The sequence below is a fragment of the Quercus robur genome, chromosome 7 (assembly GCF_932294415.1).
Source record: "Quercus robur chromosome 7, dhQueRobu3.1, whole genome shotgun sequence".
NCBI classification, from domain to species: domain Eukaryota; kingdom Viridiplantae; phylum Streptophyta; class Magnoliopsida; order Fagales; family Fagaceae; genus Quercus; species Quercus robur.
Genome location: NC_065540.1, coordinates 1501851 through 1524649, shown reverse-complemented (window position 1 = coordinate 1524649; position 22799 = coordinate 1501851). Strand labels below are relative to the sequence as shown.

General features: G+C 36.8%; 1 protein-coding gene across 1 annotated transcript; it reads left to right on the top strand.

The window, feature by feature from the left end:
* The first annotated feature begins 8784 nt into the window (after positions 1-8784).
* On the top strand, positions 8785-17861 carry LOC126691645 (protein NRT1/ PTR FAMILY 1.1-like). Its single transcript, XM_050386691.1, has 4 exons — positions 8785-9231; positions 9432-9649; positions 15414-15964; positions 16618-17861. The coding sequence occupies exons 1-4, from the start codon at positions 9117-9119 to the stop codon at positions 17528-17530; spliced, it is 1797 nt and encodes a 598-aa protein (XP_050242648.1). The 5' UTR covers positions 8785-9116; the 3' UTR covers positions 17531-17861.
* The last annotated feature ends 4938 nt before the right edge of the window (positions 17862-22799 follow it).

Below are 22799 nucleotides of genomic sequence, written 5' to 3'. Positions count from 1 at the left end.
AACAAAAGTGTCGCTTCGTTTCTCGTACTCTTTCGTCCTACAAATAGCTCATCACCTCGTCTCATTTTTCCTTATTTCACCTTTGCAAATCTTAAGAGGGAGAGCTGTCGTTCTGTCACCTTTGTTGCCGTCAAATTACAGATCTCGTCACCTCTACAGAGTTGTCTACTAATCCTGTAAGTCCCCTTCTCCTTTTTTCCATTTTTTTTTTTACTTCCATTTGGCCAGTTGTCACTTCTATAGAGAGACTCATCAAATAGGTTCTTTGAATACCTCTGTTGCCTGTAGGTGAATAGATGTCAGGTGAGAAGCGACGAGTGAACAATCGTTGTCAGTTCGTGAGGGAGCGGGGTACGACAAAGTCCATCCGTCAGGTCATGGGCCCGAGGAGGGCTTATCCTAGTCCTCAAAAAGGGAATCGTCTGCCTATTTTCCTGATGACGAAGAGGACAGAGAGGAAGTAGAGGAAGGAGAGGGAGTAGAAGAGAGGGAGGATGAGGATGAATATGACGAGGGAGAAGGGGACGGAGTGGAAGCGGAGGTCGAGGAGGAGTGTGAGGAAGAAGATGATGAGGAGGGTGAGGATAATGAGAGTGCTCCTGAGGGAGGAAGTCTAGGAAGCCCAGGGGATGGTAGGACTCGTCCCTTTATCATTCCTGCGATATGGACCATCAACGATTTTAAGCCAACGATGACGACTAACATTTTCAAGAACCTACGGGATCGTTACCAAATCCCCAAGAATGTCCCCATCTGTTTGCCTAGGAAGTCTTGTGGGGTCGTTTTAGTGGTGGGAATTGTTAGCTTACTCTTGACAAGTTCTTTTGGTGCTATAGACCCCAACATATCTCCTCGTCCCAAGGGATTTACCATTTTGCGGTGAGGAAGATGTCGCTCAGGCTTGTGTCGGACACGCCTGACTCCAATAGAAATTGGAAGAATAGGTACTTTTTTGTCCAAGGGACGGACTGGGCATGTTGACGAGAGTAATGGGTCACTATGCCTCATGGCTTCCATAATACTTAGGATATTGTCAAGGATTCAGGTTTAGTACCGTCTGCATTCTCACATTCCCTTTATTTATTTGCCAAGTATCTGACGTCGTCTGTTTTTTTTTTTTTTTTTTTTCCAGCTAGCGTCCATTCGCAGATAACTAACGAACAGGAGGCTTTTATTCGTTGTGTGCTTGAAATCCCTTTTGTTGAGAGGAGGTGGAAGGACCTCGTCACCCTTGACATGTTGTATGTGTACTGTGGTGGTCCTAAATTGATGCCTGCAGCTCGTAGGCTGAACGCTTACTCTCGTCGGTGTAAGTTTTTACTTTTCTTCCATCAGTTTTGTACTAACATCTGCTCTTCTAATGCTCGTTTTTTGTCCTCTGTAGAAATGGAGGCAGGGAGGCAGAGAGCTTTGGTAAGGGTGTTAGCTGTGACATGCAAGTAGAAGAAGGAGGGGGCTTTGACATCGGCTCCCAAGGTTGTCACTAAAGGGATGTCCAAATGGAAGAATGAAGGCAAAGATGACCATCCTCACAAAAAGGGATCGGGCACTCCTGTTGGTGATAAGCCGCCAAAGCAGCCATCGCCTCTCAAACCCAATCATGGAGTTGGTAAAGGTTTGATGACAACGACAGGTCCCGTCACTTAGGGAACTATCTGTCGTCTTCTGACGCATAAGGAACATGCCATTGAGATGGTTGAGTCAATCATCAAGGAGACGGACTTGGACCCTTGTGTTGAATAAATGACTGAAGACCGAAGACTTAGGGGCATCGGGTCTCTTTGATCTTTCTAGGGTAAGCCCTTTTTTTTTTTTCTCATACTTTGTTCCATTCTTTTATTCATTCATTTGCTGATGGTTGTCTCGATCTCAAGCGTTGGTGCGCATGAAGGCGTTTTAGGATAGGTGCGTCGCCTAGGAAGGAGTAATTCGTTGGTTTCGGAAACGTCAAGAGATCGAGAATAAGGAGCGGAAGCAGTACAAGGAGGCCGTCTGTACTCTAAACGAGGAACTAACAGCTGTTACTGAGAAGCTGAAGGAGGAATACCGTCTTTGAGAGAAGGTGCAGAAGGCCAAGGCAAGCTTGGAGACGAAACTGACGAGCTTCCGTGAGTAGAAGGAGAATGCCAAGGCCGATGCCATAGCGGAGTTCAGGGCTTCCCAGCCCTTTATTGACTTGTGCGCTGTCTACTACGGCGGCAGGTTTGACAACTGCCTGAACCAAGTTGGGTCCGTCTACCCAGATGTTGACTTGTCTAGGATCACTCTCGACGACCCAGTGCCGACGACTCTTGCGAGTGGCGACACCGTCAATGAAGAGTCTGGTGATTCCGCCCATACTGAGGAGTAGATTCCTAAAGATGACGGTGTGGTTATTGCCCAACCCCCTCCTGGAGGCCTCGTCGCTGCTTCAGTTTTGTCTGCCAAAGACCCGTTTGCTCTAAGTGCATAAAACCTATCTGCTCAAGTTGTTTAGAACCCATCTGCTTAAGACGTTCAGAACCCTTCTGCTTTGGACGCCTCTCCAGCATAGTTCCCCTTATTTTTAACTTTTTATGTACTCCCTCTAATTTTCAAACAATAGTAAGGGCCCTTCTTGTTTTTTGGGCTTTGTTGTAAACATTTTCCCTTTTTTTATGGGCCCTTGTTTAATATTTTACTATATCCATCATTTTTAGTCCTACTTTGAGTATGCTTTTGGTTTTTAATGTGTTTATCCATCTGCCTAGCATGCATGTTAGGACACACTCGTCCCTTGGGGAATCCGTCTACTTGGATGTACCCGTCTACTTGGACTTGGTATTTTTAGGATATCCTTGGGATGAACTCGTCCACTTAAGGACCCATCCACATACGGTCTTAACAATTAAACCGTCTTCTTGAGGACCTAATAATTTGGAGGCACCCTTTGGGATGAATTTGTCCACTTGGGTGTACCTGTCCCCTTGAGGACTTGGTGAATTCGTCCACTTGTGGACTTAATAATTTGACTTAATAACTTGGGGGCACCCCTTGGGATAAACCCGTCCATTTATGGACTGAATAATGGACCCGTCCACTTGGGTGTACCCGTCCCCTTGAGGACTTGATAATAAATTCGTCCATTTGGTTTTACCTGTCCCCTTGAGGACTTGGTGAATTCGTCCACTCGTGGACTTAATAATTTTAAGGCACCTCTTGGGATGAACCCGTCCACTTGTGGACTTGATAATGAATTCGTCCATTTGTGGACTTAGTAATTTCACTTAATAACTTGGAGGCACCCCTTGGGATGAACCCGTCCACTAATGGATTGAATAATGAACGTAGTTTCTTAGAGAAGTACACATACATACGTGCATAAGTAAAAAATTGTTATTGAAAGAATAAAAAGCTGCCATTTGGGCTTAAAAAGCACTATAGATGGTAAAAATTAATTGAAAAGAACAAAAACTGTAAATGAGGAGCGGTGCTTTGCATGTTGTTGTCTACTGGTAGTATTTCTTGAGTTGCTCAATGTTCCATGGATTGTGCAACTTCTGTCCGTCTAGCGTCTCTAGGTGGTAGGTGCATTTCCTCTGCCATGAAGTGATTCTGTAGGGTCCTTCCCAATTAAGTTCTAGCTTTCCTTGGGAGGGATCTCTTGTGACGCTTGTCACTTTTCTTAAGATGAGGTCTCCAACTTGGAAGTCCCTGTGTCTGACCCTAGAGTTGTAGTGTCTGACCATGAGAGTAGCTTATTGGGGTTGAGCATGTGTTCTGCTGATGCGGCTTTAGCAAGACGGTCGGCTCGCTCATTTTCTTCCCTGGGGATTTCAACAAACTTGGCCTGCAACTCGCCCACCCGTTTCCTTACTTGCTCCAAGTATCTCTTCATCCTTTCCCCTTTGCATTCGTAGTCACCTTTCACTTGACTTGTGACCACTTGAGAGTCACAATATAGAATTACACTCGTGGCTCCTGCGGCTTTGGTGAGATCTAGTCTTGCCACTAAAGCCTCGTATTCTGCTTCATTGTTGTTGGGAAGTCAAGACGAACCATGCACTCGATTTTGTCCTCTTCTGGAGAATGAAGCACTATACCTGCTCCGCCGGCCTGCTTGTTAGATGATCCATCCGTGTGGATACTCCATTAAGGGTGGTCTTCTGCCCCCTTGCCCTTTATATTGGTGAATTTTGCAATGAAGTCAGTGACCACTTGTCCTTTTATGGCAATACGCGGACGATATTGTATGTCGAATTCACTCAATTCAATTCAATCGTAGAGGCTTATCTGTTAGAATGACCACAGTGTGGGCCTGGAAGTGTGGTTTAAGCTTATGGGTCGCGGTAACTAAAGTGAAGGCGAGCTTCTCCATTGGTGGGTACCTTTCCTCCACGCCTTGGAGTGCTTGGCTAGTGTAGCACACAGGTTTCTGCACCTTGTCTTCTTCTCTGACTAGGGTCACACTTTCTTCTTTGACTAGGGTCACACTGACAGTGGCCGAGGAGACAGCCAGATTGAGGAATAGTTCTTCCCCCGGTTTGGAGGCACTCAGCAATGGTGGGGAAGATAGATACACTTTCAGGTCCTTAAATGCTTGCTGACATTTGGCCGTCTACTTGAAGGATTTCTTCAGCGTGCGGAAGAAAGGTAAGCACTTTTTCGTTGCCCTTGACATGAACCTGTTTAGCGCAGCTACTTTGTCGTTGAGGCTTTGTACTTCTTTCACGTTCCTTGGTGGCGTTATCTTCATTATGGTCCGAATCTTGTCTGAGTTGACTTCAATACCTCTCTGAGACACCATGAACCCTAGGAATTTTCTCGCCGTTACTCCGAACACACATTTGCTCGGATTGAGCTTCATGTTGTAAGAGCGGAAGGTATCAAAGGTCTCTTTGAGGTCGTCCAAGTGGTCGTCTTCCCTTCGACCTTTCACTAACATGTCGTCCATGTAAACTTGGACATTTCTTCCAATCTAGTGTGCAAACATCATGTTCATGAGCCTCTGATATGTTGCACTCACGTTCTTGAGATTAAATGGCATTACTTTGTAGCAGAAGAGGCCTTGGCTGGTGACGAACGAAGTTTTCTCTTGATCAGCTTTGTCCAATTTGATCTAGTTGTAGCCAGAAAATGCATCCATGAAGCTTAGTAACTGGTGTCTTGCTGTCTAATTTACCAAGACGTCAACTCGTAGGAAGGGGTAGCTATCCTTAAGGCATGCCTTGTTCAAGTTCGTGAGGTCCACACACATCCTCCATTTTCAGTTGGCTTTTTTTACCATCACTACATTGGCCAGCCAGTCGGGGTAGTACACTTCTTTAATGAATTTTGCCTCTTGCAGCTTGCATACTTCTTCCGCTATAACTCGGTCTCGTTCTTGGGCGAACTCTCGCTTCTTTTGACAAATAGGGAGAAAAGTGGGTGACACATTCAACTTGTGCACCATGATTGAAGGGTCGATCCTGGGCATGTCTTTATGACTCCAGGTGAAGACATCCTGGTTTTCTTTTAGGAATGCTGTGAGTTCTTGACGGACTAGCAGACTGGCAAGGGTGCCGATCCTAGTCGTTCGCTTAGGCCTAGAGTTATCGAGAAGTATCTCCTCTAATCCTTCAATGGGCTTTGCAACAACCCGCTATTCTTCTATGCTCATGGTCTGCAAGTGGTCGGCCATCTCCAACATTGTTATGTAGCACTCGTGCACTGCCACTTGGTCCCCACACACCTCTTCTACTCCATACTCAATAGGGAATTTGATCATCAGGTGATAAGTTGAAGTCACGACCTTCTATGAGTTGAGGGTAGGTTGGCCTAGTATGGCATTGTAGGCAGATGAGCAGTCGACAACAAGGAATGTAACATCCTTAGTAATTTGTTGAGGGTAGTTACCGACCATCATGGGCAATGTGACCTTGCCGAGGGGGCATACTCTCGTTCCTCCGAACCCAATGAGCAGCACATTGGTTGGTATGAGTTGCTCCCTCTTGATTCTCATTTGTTGAAACGCTGGGTATTAAAGAATGTCAGCAGAGCTTCCATTGTTAATTAGGACCCAGTGAATGTTGTAGTCCTCTACCTGTATGGTAACAGCGAGTGCATCATCGTGTGGGTGGTAGAGACGTTGAGCATCTTCCTCCGAGAATCCAATTATGGGGTTGTCGACTTGTGCCATCTTTGGGACGAAACCCGTCAGCTGGACGTTCTAAACCATTCTGAGGTGAGTAGCCTTCTTAGATGAGCCAGAAGCTGTAGTGCTCCCCATAATCATTCTTATGTCTCCTAGGGGTGGTCTAGGACGCTCGTTCTCCCTCCAGGCAGCCTGCTCTTGTGGTGGGTCCATCCTTTCCTTGTTGACGGACCTTTGTAACTTTCCTTGTCTGATAAGGGTTTCGATCTACCACTTTAAGTCGTAGCATTTAGATGTATCGTGACTGTGATCGCGGTGAAAACGGCAATACTTGTCTCTAGACCTCTTACTGGGATCTCCCTTTAGCTTGCCAGGCTCTGCTAAGGCCGCTTCATCCTTGATCTGCATCAGGACTTGATCAAGTGGGGCAGTCAACTGGGTGGAGCTTTTGAACCTCCCAGTGGGGGGTTTGGAACACCTATCCTCTCGTTGGTCTCCGATCCTTGTTGTTTTCCGTCTCTTGTCCTGCTGTGTATCTTCTTGCCTTTCCCTCTTCTTGGGCTTCTCCTCTCGAGCCTGTAATGCATCTTCCGCATTCATGTACTTAGTAGCTCAATAAAGTACATCCGACATGGTTTTTGGGTCCTTTTTGTATAAAGAAAACAAAAACTTCCCCTTCTGTAACCCATTGGTGAAAGCAGCAACAAGTATCTTATCATCGGATTTCTCAATCGAGAGGGCCTCTTTATTGAAGCGGGTTATGTAAGACCTCAGCATCTCATCCTCCCATTGCTTGATGCTCATTAGGCATGCAGTAGACTTCTTATACCTGTGCCCCCTAATGAAGTGTGAGGTAAACTGCGTGCTTATCTCCTTAAAGGTATTGATGGAGTTTGGTGTCAATCTGCTGAACCATACCTTTACGAGACCCTTCAACGTTGTTGAAAAAGCTCGGCACATGATCTCGTCCACCACGCCTTGCAAATGCATGAGGGTTTTGAATGACTCTAGGCCTCCAGGTCGTGGTTTTGTTTGGTGAGGCGTTCCACGACTGCGGCTTGAGTCTGAACCTGTTGTTCGAGGGCGGTGGTACGTGGTTTGTCTCCTTGGTTGTTGGTGGTAGCCATTGAGCGAGTGAGTACCATACAGCCCTTTTTTCGGGAAGTGGTAGTACCGCGTTGCTACGTCGTTCCCATAGATGGTGCCAGCTGATAATGCTAAAAATCGTCAGTAAGTCGCTCAGTCATCACGTGCTCCAGATGAAACCTGCGTAACAAAGAAGGAGAAGAAGACCTTAGAGAGTACCAGTGTGGTATCGGCCAAATACCCTCCGAAAGTTAAGTTAGAGAACTTTCACAGCTCTAGAGTGCCAGAACTGGGGTAAATTATGTGTACCTAGGTTTGTGAGGGCTTTTGGGGGGGGGGGGGGGTTTATAATAGTGTAGAGTTGACATTCGTTTCTTGGCGGAGAGGGTCTCTCCTTGTAGGAAAGATCCTCATTAATACATGTATCTTGCGGGATCATTTCCTTATAGGGATTCCCTTGATTAGGATTAATCGTGAGATACAAGATATTTCCTTCTATAAACATTTGTGGAGGTTAAGCAAGGCCACGTTGGACCCGTCACGCTCTTTATTCCTGTTGGCTTCTTTATTCCCGTCGGCCTCTCTCTCTTCTCATCGGCCTGTTGTTTTGTTCGAGGATTCCCGTCGACTCGTGTAGATGCCATCAGGTATTGAAGTGAGGTCGTCGGCCTATGGCATTGTTGCTTTCGTGCTTTCGTCCATGCATGTGAAACTAACGGGATCATTGGAGCCGTTAGCTTCCTTGTATGTAACAAATTTACTTCTTTCCATGAACGCCCTTATCATTTTATAATACACTTTTAGTTTGAATATAATTTAAATTTGTTTTAAATTATTATTAAATCATGCAAATTGAGGAAAAAAAAACAAAAACAAAAACATGGGTCATGTGGGATTTAAGTTTAGAAAATTTTGATAGTAGACTTTTAGTTTGAATAGAATTTAATTGTTTTAAATTATTGCTAAATCTTATTCCTTGGTCAAAATGTGGGTTTTTTTTTTTAGAAGTAAAAGGCAGGTTGTTGTGTGGGGTTTGAATTCAGAAATTGTTTATAATAAACTTTTAGTTTGAATAGAATTTAAATTGGTTGAACTTTAAATGATAAAGTTTTATCTAAATTACAAACGTTATTAAATATTATCCCTTGATTGAGGAAATATATCCTAATAAAAAATATATAATTAATTTACTAATTAGTGAAAAAGTGGGTTGTTGTATGTTATTTAAGTTTAAAAATTTTTTATAATAGAAATTTTAGTTTGAATAGAATTTAAATTTGTTGAAATCTAAATAAATTTTGTTTTACCTAAATTAAGTATTTGTTAAATATTATCTCTTAATTGATGAAATATATCATAACAAAAAATATTTAATTAAGTTACTAATTAGTGAGAGTGACCACTTGGCTTAATCACGACTTTTAAGCCCAACTTTTATTATATAGTATATGATTTTTTAAATGAATCCAACTATTAATTAAGAAATTTATTGGAACTATATGAACTTTCTCAAGCCATATTATAAAAAAATAACAAAAAGGAAAGTCAGCAAAATCAAAGATCATAGAGTGGAAAAGTAAAATTAAAGGGGAAAAAAAAAACCTCACCAATAAGAGTCCAACACAAAGTAACATGGTGCTGCAATCCGCACTTATAAAATGATGCCCATGTATTACTTGATGTTCAAAAGACCTAGGGCTCGTTTGTTACATGTATTTTCATACTTTTTCACCTATTTGTATTTCCAAAAAATACAAAACGTTACTAGAAATCTCTTACCAAACAGGCCCAATTAGTATCACATTGAGTACATACTGAACTTGAAACCTCTCTCTCTTGTTTTTACTCAGAGAGAGAGAGAGAGAGAGAGAGAGAGAGAGAGAGAGAGAGAGAGAGAGAGAGAGAGAGAGAGAGCATCACAACTCTTAATTTCTTGAGGATGGATCAGCTAGTTGCAGAGGAGAGTATGGAAACTCCTTCAAACCAAAATTCAACAGAGCAGTCATCAAGACCCAGCAGAAAGGGTGGCTTTAGGACTATGCCCTTCATCATAGGTAATAAATATATCTCAATCTCACACACCTATATATTTTAGTTACTATAAGCAGTATACTACAAAGAGTTTTTGACTTTTTGTTGACCATATTTTTTTTCTTGCTCTTGCTGTTGGAAAATAAACAGTGAATGAATCTCAGTTTTTGACTTTTTGTTGACCATATTTTTTTTCTTGCTCTTGCTGTTGGAAAATAAACAGTGAATGAATCATTTGAGAAAGTAGTCAGCTACGGACTGATGGCTAACATGATCTTCTATTTGATGAACGGATATAACATTGACATTGCAACTGGAACAAGCATATTGCTATTGTGGTCAGCCATATCCAATGCCCTAGCTATTGTGGGCGCTTTCCTCGCTGATTCTTACTTGGGCCGGTTCTTGGTCATCGCCTTGGGATCCTTCTCTAGCCTTCTGGTTAGTATTTTGTGACTTTTCTTCCTATAATCCCCAGCTCGATCTGCTAGCATTTGATAGTAGTAGTTCTACCACTCGTAGAGTTACAACTTACAATAACTAGCCAAAGCTTATGTATATTTTTTGTTTTATGTCGATGCTTGATTATTATTGATTAGACTCATGACAGACAGTTGTGATCGATGATTTGAATTGCTAATAATTGCATCCATTGAAATTCATTTTCTCTTTGATTTTTGGAATTGATTCTTTTCATTTCTATTCATTCAGCCTTAAGGAATATCCGACAATTGGGATGGTTTACAAATGTATATAAGAAAAGTGGTTCTTCCCAATGACTACTGCAGTTCAAGTCCCTAGGAACCTTATTGCATGTGATCATGTTAACTTCGAATCATGGCTATATATCTCTATTAACGCGGGAGATACGTTAAATCTAATAAATTAGAGTGTAATAGCTATTTTACAATTTTAGCAAATATACAACTAAAGATTCAAAAAAACTTATGCATTAGTCTCGCCAAAGTAGTACAAAATACTTAGCGAGGAGCAGCTGGCAAGCAACTTTACTCGCCAAGCCAAAATCCTTTTTTTTTTTAAAATTATTTTTTGTTTCAACTTTCATCTCTCTCTCTCTCTCTCTCTCTGGATTTGGTTCTCCAGGGAGTCAGACCTGACGGGATTATTGCAGTGAAGCAGGTGGCGCCAAGAGTTAATCAGGGTGGTCACATGACCACCCTGAATTTTTTTTTAATATACCTTAAAAAATTGAGTTTTAAAATAATAAGGGTCTTTTGACCATCCTAGAAAAAAACTTGATCACCCTAAAAAAGACTTGAACACCCTTAATAACAATTGAGTCCATTAAAAATAAAATTCAACCTCTTCAAAATTTTGGTTCGTTGAATATTGAACCAAAAAATTGTGAGAAATGCTGTTCACAATATTTTCGTAACAAATCTTAAGTAGTAGATTGTTATTGCTGAATAGAAAATTAATTTCAGTAGTAAGTTCAAATAAGAACCAGTAAAAACTTATTACTGCTTAAGCTTTGTTGTGAAAGTGTTGCAAAAATATTGTGAATATAGCACTTCTCAAAAATTTCCAAAACAAACAAATTGCCTAAAAACCCAAATCAAATGCGTTTAATTGTGATTTTTTAAATTGTGTTTTCAAATGACATATTTTACAATTTCTATTTTTTATATATAAAAAATGCGCACTTTTCAAATAGCTAGTCTGTTATTGTTTGCTTTAGTTTTTAGCCGAATTTGTTGGATTTATGTGATTCTTCTTTTTCAAAAAGATAATGCATTTTGTTTATATTATTACTTATTTAGGCAATACGTTGGTAATTGAATGAGAGATAAGTAGTTTAATAATTGCTTGGTTGTATACATTGAAAAAGATGTAGCAAATAACATTGATAGTAAGGTTTTCGGACTCAGACCGTTTATTGACCCGTAAAAGGAAGATGTTTAAGGTTTTTGAGGTCGAACTGAGGTTGGACTGAGATTGAACCATGATGACGTCATAATTAATTTAATAATTATTTTAAATATAAATAAAAACATTAAATTAATAAGAATAGAAAAATTAACTAAAATAGTCTAATTTAATATAGAGATATATCTTTCAAATATTTTTTATATCATAACTTTTACAAGACAAATAAGAAAGGTCAAATCCTAAGCAAATATAAATAAATTATATCTTTATTTTTTACATGTTAATTAGTAAAACTTGTCATAATAGTAATAATAATGATAATAATAACAATAATATAATAATTATTATAATATAAGAATGAGAAGGACACCTACCTCAAATAAAATAAAATATTTAAATTATCTAATAATTTAAATATTAAAATAATTATTTAATAATTTATAATTATAAGTATAAGTATATCTATTTCCAAAAAAAAACTTTAAATATTATAGCAATATTAGTATTATAATATTTCACACAATTTTTGCTACAACTAGTTATATGATAAGTTGTGAGGAGTGAAAAAAACTGTGGATGTATATGAATTTATATTTTTATCACTCACAACTTATGACAAAAATTGTTAAAAATATTGTAATATTAGCATTATTCTAAATATAAATTTGTTGCAATATTGTAGCAATCTAGCAATACATGTACATTATGTCACATCACGTTGGGTTCAAAGGCCAAAGCTAAAAAGAAGTAATGGAGAGCTTTCACGTGGAGAGCTCATCTTTTATTCAAAATTTAAAAGCTTTCAATATTTCCAATGTTAGGCAGCTAGTGTCAGTGTACTGTAGATACGTGGAGAGCTTAGGAAGCTTTCAATATTTCCAATGCTAGGCAGCTAGTGTCAGTGTAGTCATAACAAATACAAAGAAAGAGAAAGTGAGAAACTAGACCACATACATTACAAAGTTCAGCAAAAAAAAAAAAGGAGAGAGGGAGATGGACAAAGAAGAAGAAGAAAAAAAAGAAATAAGAAGAAGAAGAAGAAGCTGTTGCTTCATGGCGCTACCCCTGCTTCGTTGTTGTCTTTTTCCTTTTATCCTTTTTTATTTTTTTTTATTTTTTATTTTTTTAATAGGTTTAGATTCAATGGGAAGTAGGGAACTGTGAGGAGTGGTCTGATCATGGTTCTCAGAATCATGAGGTCCGACCGCAGTTCGTACGGGTCCCCACTTTTTTCCCATAGAGCGGTTCTTGAGGCTAAAAGAACTGCAAAAATGAATGGTTCGAGGTTTTTCCAATCGGACCGTACGGTCTGGTTCGGGTTTCAAAACCTTGATTGATAGTGAAACTATCATATCACACAATAATTTCAAAATATAAAAACTTGTGAAATGAAATTTCAAAACTTTATGTATTTGCATATGTTTTTATTTTGTGATGTTAATAGATTCAAATTTTATTTTTATTAAATTTTTTTAATGACCATCCTGAAAAAAATTCTTGAGTTGCCATTGTAGTGAAGGTGGGTGTTTCAACTTTCAAATCTCTCTCTCTCTCTCTCTCTCTCTCTCTCTCTCTCTCTCTCTCTCTCTCTCTCTCTCGTGGTTTGTTTGATTGGTTCTCCGTTGTCGGATCTGGTTCTCTGGTGGTAGTGTTTTGTTGGCTGGGTTTTTGGTGGTGGAAAACATGATGAATGATTTTTTATTTTTTGGTGAGCAGATTTGGTGATGGTGTTGGTGTTGTCTTTGGTGCTTGTGGTTGTATATATGGCAATGGCAGTGGTGTTGTCTTTGGTTGTAAGGAAGATTGGAACCTCATCGTTTACTTGTCAAAGAACCGTAAAAATTGTAGTTACAGTGCAATATGTGAGAATATAATAGGAGATGCAAACATTGATTTCACGGAGCATAAGATGATGAAATTTGAAGCCGAACTTTATTTGAAAAGGGAAGAGGATTGACTTTCTAGGAATTCCATTACCTTTCATAGTGAAAGTTAATTTATCTGTTGTGAAATTGTGCAATTTGTGTGTTGGAAAGCTTACGATTGAAGAGAAGAAAGAAAAAGCTGAAGTCCAGTAAATTTTTTTTTTGGAAAATCACCTGTGAATTTTGGCATTTGCTAGGTTGTGGGTGTGGTGGGTGGTGTTGAATTTGGGGATTAAAAATGTGGAGAAAATAATATTTAATTGCAATAATGATGGAGTACTAAGGCTGATGCATGTGTATGAAAAAAAAGAATAATGCTAGAGAGACAAATTATTTTACAAATTTTTTTACAAACTGTTGATGTGGTGAATGATTATTGGTAAATGAAAAAGTAATATTAAACTTAGATGAAAACCAATAAGAAGTTGGCCATATCAACATTTTGTAAAAATGTTGTAAAATAGTTTATGGTTGTAGTATTACTCAAAAATAAAATAAAATACTAAAATAGATAGCTAAACTAGTAAAAGTAGAGTTTTTTGGATTAATTTAGCTAAAAAATTGAGGAGACTGATGCTCTAATGGAAACAACTTCCTTGATATTTTGGTCAAAACATTAATTTTGACTAGCCAATTGAGGTCTAAGTTCACACTTAAACATAAATGATTAATTAAAATATACTTGCCTTTATTACTTCTTTTAAGTTAGTAGTTAAATCAATTGATTAAATCTCGGATCATCAATAAAAGCATTTACCATCGCGCACCTTTGGTAAGAGACAGAGTTCATTCAAGTTTTTAAGAAGGAGTTTTACACACGTATACACTTAAATTAGGTTAGAGTAGAATTTCTATCTTGTATAATAATAATAATAATAATAATAATAATAATAATAATAATAATAAAAGCATTTAAAATTAAATTCCATCAAAATTTTTTTTTACTATTTTAATCTAATGATAAAAAATAAAGGAAAAGTAGGGGTGTCAATTCGGGTTAGCGTGTCGAGGTAGGAGTATTCAACTAAATGGCTCAACCCTAACCTAACTTATTTAATAATCGTGTCATGATCCTTCAACCCTAACCCAACTTATTAATAAAGCGGGTTGACCTGACCCAACTCATTTGACACGCTTAATAAACAAGTCGTGTTGGGTTGACACAAATGTAACACAACCCATTTAAACCTGCATAATATTAAATATAACATTCATCTAGAAATAATTTTTTTTTTACATCCCAAAAACAATGCATACACTTCAAGTCTTCAACCCACATTGTTGTAATCTTTTAAAGCATTACGCATTAGATCTAGTTTATAAACTATCTCAATAGACGCACTTGCAAGATATGCAGACGGTGTCCAATACTAATACAAACACCAAAAAAAAAAAAACACACGGCACAAGACAAAAGCAACAACCAAGGCCTTAATCAACAATTAATATATCTCATATATTAATAACGGCACATGGGTTCAAAGTTTATAGAACAAAAGCATTATGCAGAAAAAATAAACACATTTGAGAGAGAGAGCAATAACCGATTTGAGACTTTGAGTTTGAGAATTAAGCTTGAAACAATAAGATAGTAGAGTGAGTAGTACGGTTGAAAAAAAAAAAGAAAAGAAAAGAAAAGAAAAGAAAAGAAAGAAAGACGAAGAAGAAGATATATAAGGTTTAGAGATTTAGGGTTTGTAGGGTTGAGAGATCTAGGGTTTGTAAAGTTTCAATTTCCAATTATATCCCTTGTAAATTTTTGTAATTACTCACTTTTCTTTTTAAATTTAAAATATATGTTGGATATAAAAGGTATTTGACAAATCTAAAATAAAATAAATATTTATTTGTTATACCAGTTAAACGGGTTGTGTTAAGTGGGTCATTTCGGGTTGACACAAATAAATTGACGTATCAAACGTGTCTATTACGGGTTATGCGGGTTGACCTGCTTATGACACATTTCTTATCGTGTCACTTTCAAGTCGACCCGTTTATGACCCAAACCCATTAAGGCCCAACTCTAACCCGAAAAAACCCGTGTCGAGTTTGTGTCGTGTTCGCAGGTTGGGTCAAACATTGACACCCCTAAGGAAAAGTTAACTCCCTAAAGACATTTATTAGTGAACTACTTTAGAAAATTTTTTTTATGAGAAAAGAAAAAAAACAATTAATATTTTGACAAAAATTTCGATTTCTCATAAAAGTAGTATAAAAACTTTTCTAAAATGATTTATTAACAATTTCTTTAACATAATCCAAAAATTAATCATGTTGAAATACACGCCATAAATTCAAATCCTATTATATATAACCCATTTAGTATTTTCCTATCTTAATATTGGATTTTATCCAATGCTATAATTTTTTTTCATAAATTGTTGTCATAGGGCATGACACTACTATGGCTAACAGCCATGATTCCAAAGTTAAAGCCTCCTCTTTGTGCCGCCCAATTTAGCAGCAATTGCGACTCAGCCAGTCCTGGCCAACTCATTGTCTTGCTATCCTCTTTCGGGCTCATGTCCATTGGGGCTGGCTGCATCAGACCATGTTCCATAGCCTTTGGTGCAGATCAGTTGGACAATAAGAAAGACAACCCCAAATATGAGAGACTTTTACAGAGCTACTTCAATTGGTACTATGCATCAGTAGGGATTTCATCAGTTCTTGCATTGAGTATCATTGTCTATATTCAAGACCAATTGGGATGGAAAGTTGGTTTTGGAGTTCCTGTAATTATAATGGTGGTTTCAGCCCTAATGTTCTTGTTTGGCTCTTCTCTTTATGTAAAAGTGAAGGCTGAAAAAAGTTTGTTTACTGGTTTTATTCAAGTACTAGTGGCTGCCTTCAGGAAAAGAAATCTTCCACTCTCGGTCAAGAATGTAGAGTACCATTATGGGAAAGACTCAAACATCATTGTTCCAACTGATAAACTAAGGTACCATATCAATGTCATTGTTAAATTTTGACATGCAAACACTACAAAACTGTGCAGGAACATGCTTGGACATGTTCTTGAAAATAGTAATGTGAGAAACAAAAAATTTACTTTCTTTTTCATAACTGGTGATGTGAAAAGTCATGACTAGAACAATATCACTATTGATAACATATACTTTTATGGGAAAAGTTAATTGATATTCTAAGGATATTTGATTTAGGGAATATTTTTAAAAACTTTTAATAGGAAATGAAAAAAATAAATAATTTTTTTAACAACTTTTTATATTTCTCATAAAAATAGTGTCGAAACTTTCTTAAAATGGTTTATTAATAATTGCCGTAAGGGTACTTGTTAACATAATACTATTTTTATTAGCACTAATGGTAATATATCACCTCAAAAGTTGTGAAAAAATTTATCTTGAGACTTATTGTTGAAAACCTGTTTGAAAATGTTTCCTAAAAATGACTCATTTTAAGGAACATCAAAACAATATTGTCATTGGTTTTGTTTTCTGTTGTGTGCAAGGAAATCCTAGTTTTTAACAGGACATTTACGGAAACTGTGAATGCAATAAGAATTTGGGAAAAGAAAAGGTATACACCAACAGGGAAATTTCTCTTACCATGTTTTTGTCCTTTGAACAGGTGTCTCAACAGAGCTTGCATTATCAGAGATCCTCAGAAAGACTTAAACCCAGATGGCTCACCTATTAATCCATGGAACCTCTGCACAATAGATCAAGTAGAATCACTCAAAGCACTGATGAGAGTCATCCCCATGTGGTCTACTGGTTTCGTGATACAAGTTACTTTGAATCAATACACATTTACAATCCAAGCTAACATGATGGACCGACACCTTAGTCCCAAGTTTCAAATTCCAGCAGGATCATTCTCTGTGTTCATAGTTATCACATTAACTATCTGGGTTGCCATATATGATCGTGCAATTGTTCCATTACTAACAAAACTTACCGGAAAACCATGCGGGCTTGGAACAAAAATGCGCATGGGAATTGGGTTAGTACTATCTGCCTTGGCTATGGCTGTGTCTGCGATAGTTGAGAACATAAGGAGGAAAATTGCCATTGATCAAGGCCTTGCTGATCAGCCAGGGACGGTGATGGACATGTCTGCAATGTGGCTAATTCCACAATATTGCTTGATTGGGTTGGCTGAGGCTTTCAATGCAATTGGCCAGATTGAATTCTATTTCTCTCAGTTTCCAAGGAACATGTCAAGTATTGCAGTAGCTCTTTTCACACTGGGAATGGCTGTGGGTAGCTTGGTGGCTAGTTTTCTGGTGAAGATTGTTGATAAAGCTACAAAGAAAGGAGGGAATGAGAGTTGGATTCCTAACAATCTGAATAAGGGTCACTTGGATTATTTCTATTGGCTCATCACCATAATGTGTGTAGTTAATTTTGTATATTTTCTTGGTTGTTGTTGGGCTTATGGACCTAGTGAGGATGCAAGGGATAAAATGAAGGACAATAGGCTAAAACAAATGGAAAGTAAAGAAGATGTGGGCAAATCAAGAACACCACCCTCGGCTTGATGTGTAGGTATAGTTCTTGATGTTGATGAACCCAATTTACATTGATGTATTTCAGTATTTGTGTTCACTTCATCGGGCAATGCTTGAGCTTTTTCAAGTTTCAAGTTTCAAGTGCCTAGTTTTGAGAGGTCATCGCTTAATATTTTAGCATGGTAGTATAGCATAGTCATCGAAGAGTGGACAAGGTGGATGAAATCATATTGTTTGTAATTAAAAAAAGGAAAACCATCTTTTCTTATCTTAGAATAAGATGCAACTAGTCGATGTATAATATATAATACTCATCACGATGCATTGGCACACTACATTCATTTTAAAATATATAGTTTGATTTAAAAAAAAAAAATTGACTGTTTATATATAATACTCATCATGTGTTATAAACTTATAATACATGGGAAATCATCTCTTAGTTACATTTCATGTTACTAAAAAGAGAAGAAATTGAATTTGTTAAGATTAATATAATTAAGAATATGAACTTAATGATTTTTTGACAAATATTTAATTACTTCCTCTAACTTAAGTGCACATTATTAATTATATTCTTGATTGTATCTTATTAAATTTTGTTGGTTTTTAGACCCATTAAACAATTGATTAAACCTAGGTAATTAGCCAAGTTGTTACTTAGTCCAATTAAACAAGTCTAGGTTATTACAATAAAACAATCATATCATGCAAAGCAGCGGAAAATAAATAACACAAGATATGATCACCCAGGAAACCAAACCGGTAAAAATCTGGGGAGGATTTGACCTAACTATCCTCAAGGTAAACTTGAATCCACTATCAGAAAGAATCGAAGTTCATACAAAAGGACTTACAAGCACCCCCGCTCGACTTCCTAATGCTACCAACCAGTAGAACTTACTGACACGATCACGTGCAAACTCCGAATCCACAGACTCCTTCTTTCTTTGGATTCCCACCAGCTACAAGCACCCCCGTTTGTGTATTCTTTAAGCTTTAATGGCAGCAACTGTTTTGATCATCAAGGTTTAGAGAATGTCTCTTCCTTGAAAACCCTAAGTATGTGTAAAGGAAAGCTCCTCTAGATCTCACAAGAGATTTACACAAACCGCAATATGAGCAACACTAAAACGTGGCTAGGGTTTGCCTTTTATACTTAGGACAAATAAGAAACCCTAAAAACGTTTTAAAACAACTAGGGCTGAGTTGGAAAATTTTGCAGAAAAGCAATCTGCCCGAGTTTCGATCGGTTGAGCCTAAGCTTCGATCGATCGAGCCAGGCCGAAAGCCACACTGCTTTCTACTTTACACTCGATTCCAACTTTACATTGACATACAACTTTGAGCTAGTTTTAAACACTTCTAAACACATTGTTTTGATCATGGTTTGCCAACATTACAAATTAGAGTTCTAAAATACATAACGTCCTAAACTTTAGAACCTAACAAATTTAGTTTTGCCTTTTCCTGAATTTGATTTCAAGTGTTGCCAAAAATGATTGAATTTGAGTAAGAATGTTATATTTCAAATTAATTGTTATTTATATAAATTTTGGAAAAATAATCATAAAAAATCATTTTATATAAAAAAATTATTACATGGAAGTAAATGAATTTATCCTAAAAATACTTTTAAAAATAAATAACATTGTACAAATCTAGCATACTATAACCTTGGTTCTATATATACTATAATTGAGAATGTGAGCATATTGTTTTAATGAATGAGCAATTTATGATTGAATCTACTATAATTAAATTTATGGTGAAATACACCATTTATGTGAGAATAAAGAGTACTATTGCTCAGTACCCTAAAGTACCAAATAATAGGCCTATTATGGAATTGGACACTCATATTTCACAGAGAAAATGTTTAGCCAAAGCCATATAATATCTTTTGAAGGATTTTAGTTACACACAAATATGGATGGCAACAAGATGGAATGTGGTCAGATCAGGGATGGCAGAAAAACTCGTGTAAAAGAGGAAATACAATTATGAGAGTGCTAAAAGAAAGGAAAAACAAGTGTTTTGAGGATGCTAACAAAATATGCATAAAAAATTATAAAATTGATATGAATATGATTAAAATTTGTCGCAAAGATTAAAGTTCAAATTTAAAGGACCATCACCAGAAGTAGTGGGAATTGTTGAAATCTAAAATGATCAAAGGTATCAACTATTCACTATTGGGCTTGATTGAAGACCTATAGTCTCTAGATTTCGTTCAAGTTTTCGATGCTTCTTCATATGTATTGGCCTCATCAGAATTATAGTAACTCCAAGTCTCCAAAATGCTTAAGAGTTTCAACCTTGATCCTTCTCTTTGTGATAGTCTTTAGGCTAGTGATTGAGTCATTTGTCATTGATACCTCTGAAGCTTTTGGGGTAAAGGACTTTGTGGTAGTAACGAAGTTGGAAGTTAGAAAGACTAAGGTAGTTCATCAAAATGAGGTTGCTCGTTTGGTTATGGGCCTTAATAGTATGTTTGTTTGGAGGGATTTTAGGGAGGACGAAAAATTGAGGAGAGAAAAGTGGAAAGAAAGTATTTTTAGTAGGTGTTTGGTTGGGAGGGAGGAAAAAAGTGGTAGGGTCCAAGTATTTTCTCTTAAGGCCCACCAAAATGGAGAGATTTTGGAGGAAAAAACTAAGGGGAAAACTATCACGGTATGGAGCAGATTAAAATACACATTTGCAAGTGCACATGGGTTTGTCATTTCTTTGCCAATTTGGCCTTTTATTTTAATTTCCTTTTCCTTTGATTTTTGTCTCTCGGGGAGAAAACTAAGAGGAAAACTCACACAATATGGAGTAGACAAAATACCCAAGTGCAAGTGATAATAGCTTAATTTTGCATATTTATATCATTATTAGAAAGCATTATCATACTTATTTTGAGTTAATTCATGCATTTTATAGCTGGTTTTGGAATAATGTTGAATAATCAATTTTGTGCTTAATTAAATTTTAATGAGTGAATTTGTCTTTTGTAGGATAATGAAATTAAATAAGTGGTTTTGTGTAAAGAAGAAAGCTAATGGACTTTACTTTTACAAGGGCTATGATGAAGTCAAAAAAGGCCAACCCGATTAAATTCAAGTCTAATTGGAGCAAGGAATCAAAGGAAATTTGCACCAAATCCAAGTCCAATTCGGATTAGGATTCCATCTTGCACACCAGTTAGTATTTGAAGCATAACTTTCGGCTTAGATGTCCAATCAAGATGATTCAAGTTAGGCTGGAAATGTAACTTAAAGAGCTACAACTTTGTAGTTTACCAAAAGTCCGAATTCTGAAGTTAAATGGGCCGAAAAAGTCAGCTAATTGAAGCCTAAAAATTTGGAATTTTCTCCAAACGAGAATTCAACTTGTAATAGAATTCCTTGACCTATTTAAAGGCTCTTTAGGGAAAAATTCAGAAGAGTTGCTGTAGAACATAATTTAGTTTTTTTTAAAGTTTCTTTACAGTTTTTAGAGTTTTATTTGTGTTATGGCTTGTTAGAAGCCTTGTTAAAGTAAGGGGTGAAACCCAACCGTTTATTGGTATGTTCTTAACAATTATTTATTGGTTTTAATGCTTATGTTTTTATGTTTTTGATTGTTTTACTCATCTAGAAAAGTATTTAGTTTTGTATAATTTTTTGTTTTATCGTAGACTCCGGGCACGTTAAATTCTTAGTATTCCTTGCGAACTAATTCACTAGTTTTGTTTTGCCTAAAATCAATCAATTTCATAAAACTACCTTAGACATTTAATTCTTGAGTTCTTATTGTTAAATCATTCGACTAAGATCATCCTTCGTATGAATTTTAGTTGAGTTATAAAATAAATATTGTTAAGACTACCAATAGATGTGTTGTGTGTGAATCCCTAACCTTTAGCGCCTTAGTTTATTGTTATTTTCTCTCAATTTAAATTAACTTTACTAAACCATCAAAAATCTCTTCATTTAAACTTTATTATTTGAGTTTTATTTTCTTGTGGTTTGCTAATCAATTCCCTTTTCCCTGTGGATTTGACCTCGGACTTACCGAGTTATTACTTTATGACAATCCTGCACTTGGGAGCATTACTTAAATCGCAACAAGTTTTTGGTGCCGTTGCCGGGGACTAGGCGATTAGAGAAGCGTTCCACTTCTTTTGGAGAGGTTTTCAACATTAAATTACTTCACATATTGGGTAATATCTCTCCAAATCTTTTCTTTTTAAGTAGTTTAGTTTTCTTTTAGAGTTTTTCGTTTATTTTTACTTCTTTTTATTGTTAAAGGTATTTCTTTTGTTTTCTTTTTCTTTCTTGCTTTACTATTGCATGCATGTTTGGTGTTGTGATAGTGATAATCGCTTGTTTAGAGTTGAGTCTAATAACTTGTTTGGCAATTTATTTGATTCTTTCACATATTCTCACACACTTGATATCATGGCGGACTTAGAGAGTAATCATGGTGATGAGAATAATTTAAATAATGAAAACTTCCATGCTCACCAACCCATTAGAACTCTCAAGGATTATTTGCAACCTACTAGGAGTAGTGCACCATCATGCATCATTTTCCCAACTAATGCAAATAATTTTAATTTTAAGCCCGATATGATTTCATTACTTCCTAAATTCCATGGCTTAGATTATGAAAATCCTTACCTACACTTTAAGGAATTTGAGGAGGTATGTTCTACCTTCTATGACCAATCATGTAATGAAGAGACCATTAGGTTGAAGTAGTTTAGTTTTCTTTTAGAGTTTTTGTCCTGTCTTTAAGAGAAAAAGGAAACAACTTCAACCTAATGGTCTCTTCATTACATGATTGGTCATAGAAGGTAGAACATACCTCCTCAAATTCCTTAAAGTGTAGGCGAGGATTTTCAGAATCTAAGCCATAAAATTTAGGAAGTAATGAAATCATACGGGCTTAAAATTAAAATTATTTGCATTAGTTGGAAAAATGATGCATGATGGTGCACTACTCCTAGTAGGTTGCAAATAATCCCTGAGAGTTCTAATGGGTTGGTGAGTATGGAAGTTTTCATTATTTAAATTATTCTCATCACCATGATTACTCTCTAAGTCCGCCATGATATCAAGTGTGTGAGAACGTGTGAAAGAATCAGATAAATTGCCAAACAAATTAGTAGACCCAATTCTAAACAAGCGATTATCATTATCACGACATCAAACACGCATGCAATAGTAAAGCAAGAAAGAAAGAGAAAACAAAAGAAATACTTTTAACAATAAAAAGAAGTAAAAATAAAAGAAAAACTCTAAAAGAAAACTAAACTACTTTAAAAAAAAAA

Coding starts and splice junctions, on each gene's coding strand:
- LOC126691645 (XM_050386691.1), top strand. CDS start 9,117: ATGGATCAGCTAGTTGCAGAGGAGAGTATGGAAACTCCTTCAAACCAA. Junction 9,650..15,413: donor GATCCTTCTCTAGCCTTCTG/GTTAGTATTTTG, acceptor TTGTTGTCATAG/GGCATGACACTACTATGGCT. Junction 15,965..16,617: donor GTTCCAACTGATAAACTAAG/GTACCATATCAA, acceptor TCCTTTGAACAG/GTGTCTCAACAGAGCTTGCA.